Source organism: Carassius carassius, chromosome 34 (genome assembly GCF_963082965.1).
Source record: "Carassius carassius chromosome 34, fCarCar2.1, whole genome shotgun sequence".
In the NCBI taxonomy this organism is placed as follows: Eukaryota; Metazoa; Chordata; class Actinopteri; order Cypriniformes; family Cyprinidae; genus Carassius; species Carassius carassius.
In genome coordinates, this window is record NC_081788.1 from 16,043,543 (window position 1) to 16,064,062 (window position 20,520).

Consider the following 20,520-nt stretch of genomic DNA (forward strand, 5'->3'; position numbering starts at 1 on the left):
GCTTCTGATTTCTGTACACTAATCACATATTAGTGTTGTTTTAATTTTATTTATACTAATGTAGTATTTATTAATATTTTGAGTTGGTTACTATTATAGATACTATTTAGTTTTAATTTTAGGATTTAGTAATTCTTTGTGCTTTTGCTATTTTTATTAGTTTTAAATATTTATATTTTCACATTCACAGAGAGACAGATTCACTCAACCTTCAGTTCCTCCCTTGAAATTGGTATAATACAAGATCATTTATAAACCTGTTCGTTTTTCTTCCCCATTTAGTAGAACTTCTATCAATTGCATGCCTTTTTTGATACAGAAACTGGTCAATTTCACTTGTTTTTCAGCACATATTCCATCTAGACTTTTGTAGACAATATGATATTTTGACATCTGCATGCAATATTTATAAAAATATGGTTTAAAATGTAATTAATTTAATTAGCAACATTATTTTCATGTCGATGTGAACCTTAAAACTCAGATTTTGTATTTGTATTATTATTACTCTTTGCTATTGTAAAAAATACCCCAAGCTTAAAGAACAAAATATTGTAAAACAAACCTCTCTGTCTGTCTGTCTGTCTGTCTGTCTGTCTGTCTGTCTATCTATCTATCTGTCTGTCTGTCTGTCTGTCTGTCTGTCTGTCTGTCTGTCTGTCTGTCTATATTTGCTGCCAATAGTTATTAATTTAAATTTCAACGTTTGAATACAACTTCTAAAAATAAGTTGACTGCTTGCTTGTTGTTTTCAGGCAGTTTGTGAACTGGTAATAGAAACAGTATTGAAAATCAGATGTCGAAAATCGAACGAGCAAATTGTTTATTTCTACTACCCAGTGCTGGTGAAAGCGCTGCCATCTAGCGGTGATTCATATGCATGTCATTTCATTTGGCAGCAGAAGCCCAAGTCCACCAAAAACAAATAAAAGCAAGTTTCTCCATTGTTAACACACTACAACTAATTTAGTGTTCGTGACTTTCAAGACTACGGTATTCATAAACCCATTCAACACACAAAATTAATGTCACACAGAACTGCAGGATTTATCAAAAGAACCGCTGATATATTCATATATATTTGGATAATCCAAACAGAGCAGAAGGTGATGAAACATGAGAAGTAGCAATAGTACGTACAATAATGTAGAGAAGGAGAAAATGATAAAGATGAATAAGAACATTTGTCATTTCAAAGGTTTGTGGGAATATGACTGAATTCTTATAAACTTCTGAGAAAATGATCTTGGAGGACCACTTGTGTAAAAAATCTACAAACGCTCTCGTTTGTGCGTGTGCGCCACTGCTCGCGGTCACGCAGATGTGAAGGATCGCGCGGAATGCGTGCTGGCGCTCGAGCCCGAGTTGGAGCTCGTGAAAGGCGCTCAGAGCGCGAGACCCTATTCACGCCTTTTATCATGGATTTAATAGCAAGTGTGAAGGGGAAAGATACCCTTTAAATTGAGTCAGCTGAATTTTTGCAGAATAAAACAACATACTTGACGAATAAACTTTAAATATTTCCAAAGAAAATGTCCAGCCAGAAGGTTTCGGAGCGAGAAGGGGGCGATGATTCGGACACGGACCTGCTCCTCGCGACGCTCTCACCGGAGGAGGTGCAGGAGCTCGAGCTAGAGCTCGTTTACATCGACCCCGACCCGAGTGTACCGGTGGGACTCCGCCAGCGGAACCAGACGGACAAAGTACCGTCCAGAGGATATGACAGAGAGGCTATGCTGGACTACTGTGAGCGGGAGACCAAGAAACTGATCCGGAGAGAGCTGAGCGCAGAGGTGATTCTTAATAACAGTAATAATAATTCTTATGATCATTATTGTTGTTGTAAACTGTAACATAATTAAAATATAAATATAATTATTCTATATAAAATTGTTGTTTTTATTTTTACTTCATATAATTATTTTCTTTATGTTTATTTTTGGTAATAAAAATAATAGTAAATTCCCTAGTGTATAATAGCATTTGCTTTCAAGAGTTATAGCTATTTTAGTCCATTAACAAAACTCTTCTTAAATTCTAAACCTTTTAAAGGTTTTTTTTTTTTTCAAATTTGTACACACACCACACACACATACACATTCATCAATCAGTTATACATTTCTTACACAGAATAACACAAGCTAATTAGGTTTCTTAATAATTTTTTACAAATGTTAAACTTCATCCCTGGAATATTGAAATGTTTCAATTAATCCAAATTTCCAAAATACATTAACATGGATTTATTTTTGTATGTTGTTGTCGTTGTATGCAGGGACAGTGAATAATAAAGAGATGAGCTGTGGTCATTTGTCATTCAGTCCTTTTTCTGTTTAAGATCTCATCACAGTGTGACATATTTGTAGATCTGTGAACACAGTGGATGGCTGATTTTGCAGGATGGCTGATATGCCTGACATGCTGTCATGGTCCTGTGTATCAACACCTGTTTTGCTGCACATATAGCCCACTAAAGGATCCTAATAGCTTATCATTTTGCCATCATCTGCTGGTGATGAAGTTTTGGAGTATTTGCTGTACATTTACAAAACTCTTTGTACTTCCAAGTGTGAATCAAACCTTTTTTTCATGAATATATATATATATATATATATATATATATATATATATATATATATATATATATATATATATATATATATATTCAGAGCAGTTAGATTTTTCCAAATATTAAATTTTTCATGCTCTTCAGTTTGGAATGAGTATAAACTTATCTTGGGTGACAATCCTGAGCATGTAATTATTCTTCACAGCCCAATGTCTTTATAAACATTTAGTGTCATGGTTCACTTTACTGTTGTCTGGTATAAACACAGGATTCTCTCTTCTTTTGATGGTTATTTGTAGTTGACACTCCATTGAATCTATGCAGAACTAACCTATGACATCAGAGTTGCCGAAGTCATTCATTTATAAATCCACTTCAATAGGATTTTCGAGGGGTATGGTATAAAAATGAGTATTTTCTAGAGTAAACGAATTGAACAGATGGTCTGGTCCTTCTGGGATGGTGTTCCTTGTGTTTTTGTGAGTGCTAGTTGTGGTTTACCTGATTAAATAGGTGCTAATGAAGCACTAGTAATGTGAGATGCACTCAAGGGGCCACAAACTACTTTTAAACTCTCTTGAGACACTGAAGTGTTTGTTTGAAACATGCTCAGCAGGCAACAGAACATACACATAATCTCAGAGGAATCCTACAAGTTACTAAGTAACATTGTGCTTTTTATCAACGTGGTTCCCTGTTTGTTGTTTATTTTTAATCAGTCCTGACCTGTAAAGACCATCTTTCTGATCTCATTTGATATCCTGCTGTGAAGTTTGCTCAGCTGCGTCACTGTGTTGGCAGAGTGAACTGGATAGTCATTTCCGCATGTATTCAGTAAAACAGCTATGTGAAGAAAATTTATGTTCAGGTAATTTTACAGTAGTCAGTGGTTAAGAGTGATGCACTTCAGAGATTTGTGAATGTGTTTACTTAAAGCTTGGCCACAGTGAGGCTTTGAAACTGTCAAGGACGGAATTCCAGACCCTTCGCTGCCTTATAAGGGCACATCTGAGAGTTTTAAGACTTCTTCAAACAATGGCTCACAAATCTGCACAGTGCGTTCTTTTCATTTTAACGACCCCTAAAAATAACTCACCCGGTCCAGCTGGGTTCAGCCATCGGCTGTAATTATTCTAGATACGTTTTGTTTGTTTGATGCCCCCACGGATTTAATGAGGATGTTTATAGTTTTTAATAATTACACCAAAATGAAAACATCGGAAACTAATATAGAATGTAAATATGATGATTAAGATGTCGAAAGTCAGATAACAATTAGCCAAAATCAGATATTCAGACAGTCTAAAGACAAACAGCTTCTCAGATTTAATGCGCTGTGGTGAATAATGTATTTTGTGTTTAATATTTGAAGGGAGGGGATGGTAGAAGGAGAGATCGACTCCGCCGGGTGAGGAGCAGAGAGTTTTCCAGGTCGCAGAGTGGCGATCCTCCCGACACGGAGAGCAGAAATTCTGAGAGCCAAAAAGATAAGGAGAGAGCAAGAAAAAGTGAGGATGACTCTAGGAATCTATCCGATGAAGAAGAAAAAGGCAAAGAGAAGAAAAGGGAGGAGGAGGAGAGAGAAAGTGAGAGAACAGGAAATAAGACAGAAAGTGGAAAAGAGCTTTCTATGAAAGTAAGAGGAAGCAGCAAAACTCTAGACCTCATATCTAAACTGCAAGAGAAGAAAGAGGATAAGAAAGAAAGAGGGAGGAAGGAGGTGAAAAAGGCGAGTGAAAACTCCAAAATACGAGGGTTTGTCTCCAAACTGCAGGGGGGTAAAGACATTGAAGACCAAAAAGTAAAAGACAATGAGGCAGACGTCAAGAAACAATATGAAAGCAGAAATAAAACCATAGAAGAACCAAAGAACAACAGAGCAGGAGGACGAATAAACCTTAAAGATGCAGAAACAGAGGAGAAGAGAAGCAGATTTATAAATATGGAAGAAAGAAGCAGAAGAAAAGAGAGAGAAGAGGAGGATGAGAAACTTCACTTACAGAGAGATACAACAAGCGCACAGAAAGAGAGTGAAAAAGAAGAGGTGAAAATATCTAACATTTCCAGCTATAACAGCTCAGTGAACTCTCATTGTGTGGATGACCCTTCTGTTACTACTGAGGAGGATGAGTCTTTTAGCGAAGATTTGGACAGTGACACTGGCTTCAGCATGTTTGATGACCTTCTGGAGCAGGTTCGCAGCGATGACCCTGAACTAACAGAGATCAACGTCAATAATTCAGACGCCATCAAGACAGACACCCTGATACAGTTTGCAGAAGGTCTTCGCAGCAACACTCACATCAAAACCTTCTGCCTTGCAAACACGAGAGCGGATGATCATGTCGCGTTTGCCATCGCTGCAACCCTACGAAATAATTCGTCCCTGACCAGCATCAACCTCGACTCGAATCATTTGACAGGCAAAGGCATCCTGGCCATTATCAACTCTCTTCAGCACAACAGCACGCTTATGGAGCTGAGGTTTCATAACCAGAGACATATTTGCGGAGGGAAGACTGAAATGGAGATGGCCAAAGTCTTACGTAACAACTCTTCACTGCTGAAGCTGGGATATCACTTTGAGCTTGCTGGGCCCAGGATGGCCATGACGAACATCTTGAGCCGCAACATGGACAGGAAGAGGCAGCAACGACTAGAAGCGCAAAAACTCGCCAGACAGGAGACTGACTCCACCTCATGTGAAGATAAGAGCTCACCTGAGAAGAGTAAGCCAATAACATTGCCCGTCACCACTCAACAGAAAGACTCGAAATTTGCTGCCCGTTCAAAATTCACTTGTTCTCAGGAAACTCCTAAAGCTCCGCCCACAAAGCTACTGTCTAGACACCTCCCATCAGATGTAACAGGAAAGAAAGAAGGGGAAACAGGAATTCGACAAGCCCCTCCTCCACCACCCCCACCCGGCCCAGCATTAGATGTTCAGGCCCTGAGGAGGTCGCTGACCCCAGTCTCTCAGAGGAAACCCGACAGCAGTGCAGCTGTCCAACATACGGACAGGAGCTCCAGAGATCAGCTGCTGGACTCGATCAGAAACAGCAGCATGAACGCTCTCAAAAAGGTGACACGGACATCACATGTCATTGATGTTACTTTACATGCCAGTACACGACTATACATTCCCATCCTAATAAGAGAATGTGAAGGCTTCTTTCTACAGCATTATATTCTTAAGATATTTTAATGCACGTTTGTAATTTTTGACCCTTTTGTAGTTTGCAACCATTATAAGAAATCCTCTCCTGTGGCCTCATGGGATATAATAGTGTCCATTGGATTTGCACTTTAGAATCATGCTGGAAATAGTAGATCACATGGGTACTTTTTGCATTTTGAATTCTACAAATATTGACATACTACTCTTTTCACATATTATATAGGCTATAGTTTGGAAGTATGGCTATAGCCTCGGTCTCACTGTGTGTACTTAAAATGTATTCAAATTTATTCTAAACTTACAAAAAATATAGAAACAACGAATCATTTTAAGACTGAAGTATGCAGGTTAGGCAGAGGTTTCTCTGCAGAAAACGCAGATATGTACAGCTGGCTGTAATTTGAATGTATAAAAAGTTATTTATTGTGTTTAAAGTGGTTTGAAGATGGCACACTTGCACTTGGTATTGCTCGATAGCCCTCTTAAGAGAGCATATCACGTTCACTGAGATCGACTAAAAGCTTTCAAGGAAAGCCCTTAAATTGAGATGTTTTTAATGCAAATTACTAACCTCGGACACACAGTCGCACATTTACAAAATTTCAAATTCATTAAAAAGCTAATTCTTGGGGTTACATGTTGTGATTTAGAAATACATTTTAAGTCACAAATTATTTTTTATTGTTAATAATCCATAATATTATAGATGAGACCGATTGGTTTAATTTTGCTTTGCCTCTGCTTCTCTGCATGGATGAATGTGGGATGAGGCATTACGAATGGTTATTCCCCAGAGTTTTGCTGTTTTGAATAATCCATTCTTGTTCATTGTAGAAACAAACTTTCAGCATCATGCTATCCACAGCCAGAGCTGCTTTTGTCTGTGCACAGATATGAAGTGACACCACGCATATATGAAATTTTCCTAAAAATCTGCCCCAACAGCTCCAAAATATATTTAATATTATAATTAAAAATACAAGCGATCAATTTGGGTACAGATGGTTTAAAAAGTTGATTTTTACACTAATTAATAAAAACATGTATGTAATGTTGTATCATATAATATTATAAATACTCAATCTTCTTTTCAATCTTCCTCTCAGGTTGAAATCCCTAAGTGGTTGAAATAGTATCTGTCCAGTGTACGTGCTTCTACCTTCAGATTCCCCTGCACTCCTCCAGTGACCCGTCATCATGGAGGATTCCTCCTCAACTGGCTCAGACACTCCGAAATACAGCCAGTTTGGATTATTTGATATCTAAACATTTGAGGTTTGACACTTTGTTATCTGAGTGTGATTTTTTTTCAGGACTGACAGCTAAGCAGTCAGCATTCAAGCTTTTGGGGCATCTGTTGGTGTTTAAGGACTCTCAGAGAAAGATTTGTCAAATAAATTAGATAAATTTAGAATATTTGTTCTCAACTTTTGGCATGCTTAAAATATTCTTAAATACTAAGATATAATAAAGTACTAATCATTACTCTGTCTAGAATGCAATATGCTAAAAAAACAAAATATTGTCAAAAAAGCCCCAAGTATGATCTTCCTTCATGCTACAGTATGTGTTTGTTAAATAGCAGAACCTTCTACATGAGATCTATAAACTATTCTGATTATGTATGTGGTATTGAGTTTAATTTCATGTTCAATCTGTTTATGGCCATGGATTTTTCATCTGGACTTTTTAGTTTGAGTGCTTCTGTATTAAATTATATTCACTACTGTTTAAAAAAATATTACATAACTATAAAATAACTATTTTGTTCATCATGGATTCATTACAAATGCTGTTCATCGAATTGTTCATCAAACAACCCTCCATTTGTATCAATGATAGCTGTGCTCACAATATACATTCTAGTATTGAGTTTATTAAAATATTGAGGTGAAGGTTCATTCCATGCATTCTGCAGCATATTTTGAAAAATTATATACTGCCTCATTAAACATAAATATTAATGAATTTAAAACCATAAATCGATAATAATGTACAGTACAAGGAGGAAAATTAGAACAAACCACTCCCTATCACATTTGCAAACATTACCACATCCATGGGCAGCATTTATATATATATATATATATATATATATATATATATATATATATATATATATATATATATATGTGTGTGTGTGTGTGTGTGTGTGTGTGTGTATATAACTTATTTATAATTAATATATCACTTGAGAAGTTTTTGCATTAGCAAATATGACCTACCTGGGATCTCTGTATATGTAATCTTACCTGATATGGATTAAACATTTTGTCTGCATTGCATTGGACTTTATGAAACATTGAATTGCATTGGTTTTTTATGAATTTCAGCTGGATGACAAATTGGTGAATTAACCTCCCCAAATTATTCCTGGGATTGAGTGTTTGATTTTTAAAAAGGGAACAGAGGATCAAATGGTTTTGTTGTTTTCCCTGCAATGAATGTGATGTAATTCAAATATGAAGTGTAAGTTTATTTTGTGGATAAAGAAGACATACCTAACTGTTGTCTCTGTACCAGTGTCATTTCATATAACAGGAGCAATTCATGTATCCCGCCTACAGGTGGCAGAGGGATCAAAAATACCCAAATGTGAAGCAGACACTAGATGAAATGCGGGCTACCAACCAGGCGGGAAGGAAGCAGGCGGCAAGGAAATCGACCGGAAGTAGAAGTCGGCCGCGAGCTGCCATCTTGTAGCAGAACTTCACTTGCGTTAGCATCCCATTGACTGCCATTCATTTTGGCGTCACTTTGACAGCGAATAACTTTACATCTGAGGCGTTTAAAGACTCCATTTGTCCATTATTTATTTCTAAAGATACACGACAATGTATAAAGGGCTCCATTACCTTCTATGTTACATTATGGCCCTGTAGAAACAGTTTTTGTAAAAAAAGGCTAACGATTGCGTCATAACCACTCGACTCTCTGTCACACAGTAGAGAAATTACCATACAGACAGGAGGAGAAGCTCGCAAGCAATTAACTTAATATGGCGTGCTGGCGTTACATTTTAAAATACTATACAAAATAATTAATCAGAATACTTACTCCTGCTCACTCACGCCAAAGAACTCCCCGCTCAAGCTCGCCGTCTCTGCAAGATTAACGATGGCAGTTTGCACACACAGCCACTTAGAAGATTTACATCTGTCAGACAGGTTGCTGACGTCATCAAGCTTAGTTTGAGTCTGCGCGTCAGAAACGGAAGTGCTAAAAATGGGCTTCACTTGTCTCAATTGAGTTCCAATGGGGTCGCTGTGTCCATTTCTTTTACTGTCTATGGAAGGAAGTCGACTGGAAGTTGAAGTCGGCCGCGTGCCGCCATCTTGTAGCAGAACTTCACTTGCGTTAGCATCCCATTGACTCCCATTCATTTTGGCGTCACTTTGACAGCGAATAACTTTACATTTGAGCCGTTTAAAGACTCCATTTGTCCATTATTTATTTCTAAAGATACACGACAATGTATAAAGGGCTCCATTACCTTCTATGTTACATTATGGCCCCGTAGAAACAGTTTTTGTAAAAATAGGCTAACGATTGCGTCATAACCACTCGACTCTCTGTCGCACAGTAGAGAAATTACCGTACAGACGGGAGGAGAAGCTCGCAGGCAATCGGGGAGACGTCAAGAGAGAAGCCCATAGATATAGAGTCCATAAAAGCAGCGGGACAAAATATTTCAACAACATTTTTGGGGAATTGGAAATAATTCGGTATGTGGCAAGTGAATACATATGAAGTAGCTTTTAATCCACGAACTTTAATAATTTATCTACTTCATTAAATAATGAAGTATGGGTAATGGCCGGTATATAGAAGGGTAATGGAGAAATTATCAGGAAATTATACAGGCAGTGTAAGAAAAATCTCAATGTCAATGGCAGTAAACATTCCTTTATTTATTTACAGATCTATGCTTGAAGATGAATGTGATCCCTTTCATCCTGGTCGGAAGCCATCTACAAAATGTCATAGCCTACATAACGTGAAATAAAGAAAAAAGTTTTTTGTTCAAGTGTTTTTGACCATGATTTATTAGCCAAAACTGCATGATATAATACCTAGCTCACAATTATTTGAATATTAGCCTATGGGCAAATGTTTTACGTGAAGAGATGAAATCATGTACAACAATAAGCAATTTTAAGAGACTATAAATGAACAGCCTATATTGAATCAATACGAAAATGACTCGAGGGGATATTGTATACTGACAGTATGGTTCCTGGGATTATATATGTCTGTTTTGGATGGGTTACTATTCGGTTTGATGTAGATAGAAGGAAACAAATTTTTTTTTAATGTGTGCGTTTATGCATGTATGTGTGCATGTGCTATTTGAATAACATTTAATAATTTTGGATGATTGTACATGTTCTTTGTTATCTGTTATTTTTATATATATATATATATATATATATATATATATATATATATATATAATGTGTGTGTGTTCAAAATAAGCTAACTAAGTTAGCTAAATAAAGCTAAACTAACTAACTAAAGTGACTACCTTACCTTTGCATCCTCCCGAAGGTAAGAAAGCTGGTGGCATTGTTGGGACTGGTACTGCTGGAGACATCCAAGTCATTAAGTCTAAGCTGGTGAGTGTATTTGCAACAAAATTCTCACCTGATTTAGACTCTGAGACTCTGTCTAGTTACATGAAAGATAAACTTGTGCGTGATGTAACTTGTCAAAAGATAGAAACTTTACAAAGCCGGTTCAGTTCATTTAAAATACTGCAGAGTGCAAAGAAGTGGGTGAAATGTATAATCCAGAGCTGTGGCCTGAAGGAACTTTTGTGCGGTGATTTTATGAAACACGCAAACCCAAGTCTACAGGCGGGCCAATGGCAGTGATGAATGTACCTTTGGGGGCTGGGCTACATGCCACAATGATGGTGGTCAAAGTGGTGTCATACAACTCACGAGGCTTGCGCCTAGGACAGACTGCTGGGGACAGAGCGCATCGTGTTATTGTTGACCAGCTACAGGAGACCACAGACATTCTCTGCCTGCAAGAGACATTTTTAGCCAAACAGGACCTTGACAAACTTAATTCTGTCCACATTGATTTCCATGGAGCAGGAGAGTCCACAACGGATTTAAAGGGCCATGAAACCCCCCATTTCAGCACAGGTTAGTTCTCACCACGGTTTTAAAAAATGCTAAAAAAGTGGGCGTGGTGTGCAGCGGACCGGGGGAAGGGGAAGAAAGAGGGGAGACAGACAGCTCACAAAGCTTTGCGTTCAGAAAGTTTAATTTCGCTCCCATCGAGATAAAAGCACAAATAAATGCACAGCTATTTGCACTCTGCATCGAAAACATATTACACATTCAGTCATTTAGCAGACGCTTTTATTCAAAGCGACTCAAAAATGAGACATATATATTATTCTGTGGCGTTTATATAAGCCTTCTGACAGGCTGTGTCACAGAGCTATAAAAACGGTTACACTCACCAAGTGAATGAATCGCGTTTGTGTCGAACTTTTATTACAAAGAAAAAACAAACACTCTTCTGCAATCCATGAATGTTTCTCTGTTAATGTGTGCGATGTCATTTCACAGTCTGATGAGTCTTTCATAGCAAATTAACACATGCTGTTGTGAATAATTAAGCAAAGTGTCTTCTCATAGGATAAACACGCAATCTCATGAATAATTGAATAGACACCGACGCGTCATCAATATACTATAGTCCATTGCCCGTCAAAAATCGTGATGTCAACACAATGTAGATTCTAAATCCGGAAGATGAAAATGTAGCAAAAAAAGCTTAAAATTAACCAATTTTCTCCAACAGTTAAAATTAGCGGATGCTAACATTGTCTTCTATGATGTGCAACACAAACACCTCTGCTAAAATCTTAGAATAAGTAGTCTGGGGTTTCATGACCCTTTAAGCACTAGAATGGTAGGCCTACATGGTAGAATACCTGGAGGTGTGGCCATTCTGTGGCGCAAGAAATAGAGCATCACAGTCCCGCCCACAGCTGGTGCCGGAAGTAAAAATTCAATGCAATTTCTGCATTGACATTTGGGGTATAAGCCATAAAAACGTAATCATACATGGTAGACTTAAAACCAGCTACGGCTGTACTAAGCGATAGTATATGCTCATATAAATGCAAAAGGATCATGGGGCACTAACCTTGTTTTGATATAAATGCCTTTTATTCGCGATGTCTTGGCTAAGTACTTCATTACCCACAATCCTGAACAATCCCACATTGATGCATCTGATTGGTGGAGCTCGTGTAACCGTCTGGTTAAACCCCGCGAAGGTCCGTGAAGACTGAAGATCATTAATAAAAAAATAAAATAAAATAAAAACCAGTGTTGCGTTTTTGCACGGTAGACTTATCAGTGCAATCATGATCTCCTTGGCTGCCATGAGAGTTTTGCAGGGAGGTTGGTAACTTAGCTAGGCTACTGTAGCCTTCATATGGTATGAGTCATATCAAGCATTTGCCACTATCAAAACAATATTTAGCCTAGGCATACCTTTTTGTGCATTTACTGAACATTTGTGTAATGGCAACGACATATGTTGACGACTGAGCAGTGATTGCAGTCAGGTACAAAGCACTGCACCATGTTGCTGACGTTATTGTTAACAACTTCCACACACGCACACAATATATAAAATACACGATGATAATTATAAAAATCAATACACAATACCTATATAAAACACTATTTATTTACACGATTGTAAATTCAATACATTCACTATATAAAATAAAATTCACTGGAGGAAAAAGTTCGAGCGAGCGGCCATCATCAGATTTGGAAGTCGCTCAAAAGGCTCGTTCCCGGTTGTGGCTTCAGTCGAATTCAATGAGGCGCGGTGGTTTATGGGATGAGTAGTTCCTGCGCTCGAAATGAAAATATGAACACAGTCTTGTACCTTTGACTTTTTTTGGATTTTCTCTTAATTTTTTCACTCGAAATGATATGTTATATGCTTATGAGTTCAGCCGTAGCTGGTTATCCTCACACATGCTCTAAAACTCTTTAGATACGGATTTTTCCGAAAGTCAATGGGAGAAATGAATGGGAAATTTACTTCCGGCACCAGAGCTCTCTCGGGCTGTGGGCGGGACTGTGATGCTCTATATGACCCAATGATCAGTATTATTAGATTAGAGGTGGGCTGGTGTATTGCAATTAAAGTTATGCATGATATGAATGTTTTTATCATTTTAAATGTTTATACCCCATATGATTGCTATAAAAATGAAGATGAATATATGAACAGATTGGCATTTTTAAACTCTTACATTAAGGAATGTACATATGCAAATATATTTGTGATGGTTGATTTAAATGCAGACATCTCTGATGACAAATCTCTCTTTGGTCAGCACTTGATACAGTTCTGTCATGATAGTAAACTGGTTCTTTCCAGCATGAAATTTCTGCCTGCAGATAGTTATACTTACATCAACATCCTGGTTGGATCATGTAATCTGTACATCTGATGCTCATGATAGTCTGGAAACAGTTGAAATTATGTATGGGTTGACTACCACTGATCACTTACCTGTCTCTATGATGATAAATGTTGATAACCTACCTGATTGCAGCAGATCGGCAGAAGATGGCACCAATGGGGTCAAAGTGAATTGGCCTAAACAATCTAAAGAGGATGTCATGTTTTATTGTGGGAGGACAGATGTTCTCTTCAGGGAAGTACAGCTACCCATGGATGCTATTTTATGTTCAAATATTAACTGTGATGATGACACTCACTGTAATGACCTATGTGAAATGTACAATAGTATAGTGAGTGCTATATATGAGGCCAGTAGACCTCTACACACTCACCCCAGAAAGGTTAAGAATACCAAGCCTGGTTGGACAAAGTATGTAGCTGCCCATCAAGAAGCCGCTAAGACAGCTCATAGAGCCTGGGTTATAGCTGGTAGACCCAGACAGGGGCCAGAATTAGAGCATAAGAAACTTACAAATGCTAGATACAAATATGCAGTGCGCTTTGTTGGGAAGCATGAGCAAGCCTTAAGAGCTCATTCTATGGCTGAAAATTTGCTTGGTAACAATGTCACTGAGTTCTGGAGAGAGGTAAAAGCTACAAATAGGGCCAAAGCAGTACTGCCATGCCACATTGAAGGGGTATCTCGTGGAGACAATACAGCAGAGCAGTGGAGGCTGCACTACGCAGCTCTGTTTAATTGTAATACAAGTGAGCCTTATTGTGTGGGCAAGATAAAGGAGGAAGTGATTCATTTTACTCCTAGCGAGGTTTATCATGTTATAGAGCAACTAGCTGATAACAAAGCTAGTGGCAAGGATAACATCACTGCGGAGCACCTTAAGTTAGCCAGCCCCAGGGTAGCAGCTCTATTGTCCATCTGCCTCACAGGGCTGATGACACATGGCATACCCAGTGTTGGGAAGGTTACTTTGGAAATGTAATAGGTTACAGATTACAAGTTACCCTGTTTAAAATGTAATAGTAGTGTAACTTTTTCAATTACTTTATTAAAGTAATGTAACTAATTACTTTTGAGTACTTTTTGATTACTTTTTTTTTTAAATTAAAGAATAATAAATAAAAGCATATACATCAACTTAAATACAGTTATCTAATAAGCATGTGACGTATTCTGTGTAATAAACTCCTGAAACATTGGTGTTTTTTTTAAACTGCTGTCTCTTTGTATATGGTGATAGTTTTCTCAAAATAAGTAAAATGCACATGAAGTGACACAGAGCAGTTCTAGAAATTATGTTTATGTGCTCGTGTACTCCTATATTGAGGCAGCAGAGGTTGAAAACACTGCGAGCTTCAGTAGGCCTATGTGTAGTAAATGAAACCATGTCTTTGCCATTAATTTACAGGAGGGGCGGACTGGAAAAAAATTCGGACTGGAAAATTCAAACTCATACAAACAAATTCATGGACAAAACTATTTTTTTGTATGGACCTGACATAAAAAAAAGGTTTAAATCTTTAATTTGGGGACATGCTAAATAATTAAAAGTTCTCTCCTGAACTGCACCTTCACTTCCATTTTTCTCTCCAGTCTCTTTATTTTGCCCTGTTATCCATCTCTCGTGACTTTAATACTCAAGATTGAACAAAACTATACTTTACAATACAATACTCTACAATACTACAATATCTTTATAGAAAAATCCTAATACTGTACACGAGTCATGTTTTTCCCTTACAAAAATTAACCTTGCTTTTATTAGCCTATATAAAAGTAAAATAACCTTGTTTTTTTTTTTTTTTTGCAAATGGATTTGTATTTATTATTTGTAAAATAATTTTACATTTTTGGTTACCACATTTAAACAATAGTAACCATTTTCTCTGGATTTATAGTTAAATATTAAAATGTTAATTTTCGTAAGGGTTGTGTTGTTGTCTGTCGTAGCTCCCCCTAAACCTATAAAAAAAATCGGATTTTTTTCAGCTAAATTACTACTGTAATATTACAACAGATAATAATGATGTCCTTTATATAGTATTTTGAGTGATGACTGGTGAGCAACGTGCTGCTGCTTGATTAAATAAAATAAAATAAAAAAAAGACAAAAAAGCATCTTTACAGATGAAACTGACCTGAAACCCTGAACAGTATAGTTCTGCTTCTCTGCTCCAGCTGTGCGCTTCCACAGTGCACTTTATTCTCTCTCTCTCTCTCTCTCTCTCTCTCTCTCTCTCTCTCTCTCTCTCTCGCATTGATTACTCCGAGTCTGATCCAAACCGTTTGGCGGAGGCGCGGAGAGCGCGCGAGTCATGACTAACAATTCATTACTTATTAGAGATTTAATTATCATATGGCGGATTCGCAAATGATCGCTTTAGTACATTCGGCAGGCAATTATACAATAATGATATTAAATAGTGGGGCAAAATCGGCTGCCAGGCCACCGGGAATTGTCCCGGTTCTCCCGGTGTCCAGTCCGCGCCTGATTTCCAACACGCAGAATGTGCAAGTCTTATAGGCTATTGCATTTTTGGGGCTTTATATTCACAGACACTAGTCCATGTCATGTTTTGATTCAAGTGTACTGACCTACTTTTGATTTAGTCATCCAAAATGTGGCATATTCCGTCCGCGTTAGGCATTCCGTTTTTATTCTATGAACCAGACTGTATTTCCGCATCCCGGAAATTATTAGGGCGGTATGTCTCAGAATAGTCAGCGCAATTTGGGAAAGAAATCAGTTACATCTGTATGTGGATGTGTGTAAATATTCAAATGTAATCCCCTTTGTAATCGTTAAAAATTTCCTAAGTAACTGTAATTTAATTACTCATTTTTTCGTAGTAACTGTAACTAATTACAGTTACAATAATTTTGTAATTAAATTACGTAACGCCGTTACATGTAACTATTTACTCCCCAACACCGCATACTGCCAGACGCCATGTTGACAGTCACATTAGTGCCAGTCATTAAGGATAAGGCAGGTAAAATAGGGAGTTTGGATAATAATAACAATATTTCTAGGGTTTATTGATGCCTCCAAGGCATTTGACAGGGTAAATCACCATAAGCTGTTTACCAAACTCAAGCTTAGGGGTGTGCCTGGATGCATCATACGTATCCTGGTTTACTGGTATGCCAAACAAAATATGCAAGTTAAATGGGGAAACAGCCTATCCTCACCCTTCAGTGTAGGCAATGGAGTACGGCAGGGGGGACTTCTGTCTCCAGCTCTGTTCAACCTATACATGGACAGCCTGTCAAAACAGTTAGGGAAGTGTAAGACAGGTTGTCTGATAGGGAACACTCTGTTAAACCATCTGATGTATGCAGATGATTTGGCTATTATGTCCCCCAGCACTGTTGGGTTCCAGCAGCTATTAGATATATGCTCTGAGTATGGGGTTGAGTTTGATATAAAGTACAATGCAAGAAAGAGTGTTGTATTGATATGTAGGACCAAGGAGGATCAGAAGCTGCATTTTCCAATGTTTTACCTGTCAGGACAATCCCTCTGTGTATCTTACTGTACAAAATATCTTGGGCACATCATCACTGACAGGTTGGAAGATGATGCAGATATGTATAGGCAGAGACGAATGTTGTACGTTCAAGCAAACATGTTAGTCCGGAAATTCCATCACTGTTCTGATGGTGTAAAAGTGAGATTGTTTCGTGTATATTGCACCCCTATGTATGCAGCCCCATTGTGGGTCAACTACAAAAAGGAGACCATGCGCAAACTTCAGGTAGCATATAATGACTGCCTGAGGATACTGCTAGAAAAGCCCAGGAGTAGCAGTGCAAGTAAGCTCTTTTGTGACTCAGGGCTAAGCACTTTACAGGCTCTCTTGAGGAACCTAATGTTTAAGTTCATGTCCCGACTTGATGAGTCTCAAAACTGTATTATAATGATGCCAACAAGCCCTTGGTGCAGCTCGGTTAGATATCAATCATATTTGTGGAAACATTGGTATGGGTGCCTGTTAAGACTCTCATGAATCAAAGTATGTTTTTTTATGTGTTTATGTATCTATTCCTTCTGGTATGTTGTTTGTCTTGTTGTTGGGTCTAGAGCCTGTAATAAAGTTTATATATACTAAGTACTGCAGAAAGGCAATAGATTACAATCCTAAAATAGGCTATAATTTCAGAGTCGATAATAATAATAAAAGCCGATTTTAGCCACTTCTTTTGTCAGGCCTATAATGTTTTAATGTAAGATGTCATATTGTAATTATATATAGCATAATATTATTTGATATATAATTATTATAATATTATTATATTATATTATGTTATTACATTATATTATGTTATTACTATACAATATGATTTGATTTCCAAAATCACACACACACAGACATATGTGAGTTTATTCTGATGCGTCATTGAGCGTTCGATTTCAGCTTGCTTGCACTTAACGTAACGTTATATACACCTGGCTAGTCTGAGCCCTTATTTCTGGAAAGCCGTGATACTTCGACCTTGGAAACTTCTGATCATCATTCAAGGCGATATGTTATGCACTAAATTAATACATTTCTGAAATGCATTTTCTGTAAAGCTGCTTTGAAACAATATGTATTGTGCAAAGCGCTATACAAATAAATTTGAAATGAACATCCTTATTCCTTACTGTAAACCGTACCACTAGGTTAACTGTATACTACATTCATGTCATTTACTGTTTATAATACACTACGTCTATACCACACTTTTTTTGCACTTCTGGTTAGACACTAACTGCATTGAATTGTCTCTGTACTTGTACTCTACACATTGACAATAAAGATAAATCTAATGTAATCTAAAGGTGTCTTGACATCTCCCTTATCAATATTCACTGTGAAGGCTACTGACTGAATATGTATCATTACGAAGTTCTAAACCATAAGTAATAAAACCACATGACATTTCTGTCAAAGTATGTCTACTTGAAGTGTCTACTGTGTGTTTTGATAATAAATATTCAATCATTTTTAAAAAAGTAATACTTTTTTTTTTTAAATCCTGATCCCCTCTCTAGCTACATTCCTCGTGGGGAAGAAAAGTGAGAGGCCATGGGGTGGATGGCTAGGGTGATACACGAATGGCACGGAGGGGAGAAAGAAGGGTGGGGGGAGAAAGAGCAGTGACTATTGAACAGTGTTATGTCTACCAATGTGAACATGTATTAAACTAAAGACAAAAGGCACATACACAACCCCAAAACAATTTAACAATCTTCAACTGTTTCAAGTTAAAAACATGTTGAGAGTTTTAATCCAGCATCACCCCTTCTGGATTAAGACTCTCAAGCCTTCAGCTAAATTATTTAAAAAAATATCATTACCCCTAGGTGATAAATGAACTTCGTCCCTTAGGAACAGTTGAGGCTTGTTAAATACAATTTGAGGGTGATGCACAATACCCCCCTGCATTCCCAAGACAAAGGTAGCCATGACACTGTTCACCCATTTACGGGACTTGTCAATTTTCCCCGGAAGGCCCGATCTTCACCGACGTCTCTGGGTGATGTCAGCAGTGTTGTGCCTGAACGCGTTCATTGAACGATTGTTCATGAACTCGTTCATATTTTGGGCGAACGTGAACTGAACGTGCTGTATTAATGCCTGATGAACGTTACTGTGAACTCGTTCATTCTGGTGTCTGTGAACGGCACGCTCTCTCAGGTTAACTTCGTTCAATAGGGTGCCAGATTTCTATAGAGCCTTCCAGGCGAAAACCCGGCTAAAACACACCGTAAACGGGTCTTAATATGTAGCGGGAAAACACCCAATCTGGCAACACCAGCCACCAGTGTCACACCGCCGTCCACCGCATGCGTGACGCGTCATCAAAAAAAAAAACAGCAAACGACAGCAGCATGTAGCAAGAAGGCGTATGATCATTTAAAAGAATTTTATGATGTTTATAACAAGGTTGGTGAGAATGGGAGACAAAGCATTAAAGCAACAATGGGGAAATGCTGTCCCCTCAATGCTAATGTAAACCCTGGTTGGATAAGGATTCAAAATTGGATATGAAGATGAAATCTGACGCATAGCTTCATTGTTAAAACTGATAAAATAATTGCTGTCTGTGATTCTATATGGGCTGTGGCAATAATTTTGAAAAATAATAGCTCGCAGCAACGTATGGAAAAAAAGAACTATGAACTAGTTCATTTTTGGAACTGTGAACTTTAGTTCAAAATTTTGTAGTTTGAATTATGAACTGAACTAGTTCATTTTAAAATTTGTGAATTGAACTTTGAACTAGTTCATGTAGAAAGTGAACTTTCCCAACACTAGATGTCAGACACCACAATGGTCATCTGAGGGAAACGCCGATAGAGATGTTGCAGATCCTGCTTCATCACTGCGACGAGATCGATGCTCTTCCTGCATCCCAAGTCGTTCCCGCCGCAGGGAATCAGCAGGACATCCGGGGCTGCTCTTCCTCTGAGGGACCGGTAGAAGAAAGGAAGGAGTCCGTGCCATCGAAGTCCACCCCAGCCAAACCAGTAAACCTTGGCCGCTAGGCCAAGATTGGCCCTGACGGTCTCTCTGGCCCTCTCTTCCCCACGACGAATGTAGCTACCCCCGGTGATCCAAATCACTGGACCTGTTAACAGCATACAGCAATCACAATCAAAACACTGTTTTGTCAGTATGAATAAACAGTTTTTAACACACAAGTAACTTGTCTCTGGCCATTGATTTATTTATATCCGAACAAAACAGAAAAAAAGTCTATGCAAATATGCAATAAAACACAAATTATTTGGGGTTAATTTATTATTATATTCTCTCTTACAGTGTTGCTTTCCATAGTTTATACTATATATTCTAAATGATACTATATTAATAAGACTTACCTTTGTTGGTAGCGTAGTTAGCCATGGTTTTAGTTTTTTTTCTTTCTTCTTTTTCTGGTGTTAGCAGAAGAAAAGTTTGTATTTGTACCTATGAGGAAAGAAAAATGAAAAGGGCAACCATTAGTTATAGATGTTATTGGTGACATTCGTTATTGTCCATTTATTATCTATATGTTATTTAACAGGCCAAAGCAGACGCTTTTGTCCAAGCGATTTACTGAATAACTTTTTTATATGACTGATTCGTCCATTTCTCTTGCGATGTAGATGTGTAGATAACAGTTAATGCCATTTTGTGATTATATTCGGTGCCCATTAACGTTATACAACATCATGTGCATCAAAAATTTAATTATATTTAAATAAAATATTCGATCCCTGGCCGGTTAAATAACTATTGGGTATGAATTCATATCAGTTCTTGAACA

General features: G+C 37.7%; 1 protein-coding gene across 1 annotated transcript; it reads left to right on the top strand.

Annotated features, from left to right (window-relative positions):
• The first annotated feature begins 1,352 nt into the window (after positions 1-1,352).
• Positions 1,353-7,615, top strand: LOC132114502 (leiomodin-1-like). Its single transcript, XM_059522649.1, has 3 exons — positions 1,353-1,793; positions 3,942-5,651; positions 6,854-7,615. The coding sequence occupies exons 1-3, from the start codon at positions 1,533-1,535 to the stop codon at positions 6,878-6,880; spliced, it is 1,998 nt and encodes a 665-aa protein (XP_059378632.1). The 5' UTR covers positions 1,353-1,532; the 3' UTR covers positions 6,881-7,615.
• Positions 7,616-20,520: the final 12,905 nt, after the last annotated feature.

Excerpts from the sequence above, each read along its gene's own strand:
- LOC132114502 (XM_059522649.1), top strand. The coding sequence starts at position 1,533 with ATGTCCAGCCAGAAGGTTTCGGAGCGAGAAGGGGGCGATGATTCGGAC. Across the intron at positions 1,794-3,941 it reads GGAGAGAGCTGAGCGCAGAG|GGAGGGGATGGTAGAAGGAG; the intron begins GTGATTCTTAAT and ends TAATATTTGAAG. Across the intron at positions 5,652-6,853 it reads GCATGAACGCTCTCAAAAAG|GTTGAAATCCCTAAGTGGTT; the intron begins GTGACACGGACA and ends TCTTCCTCTCAG.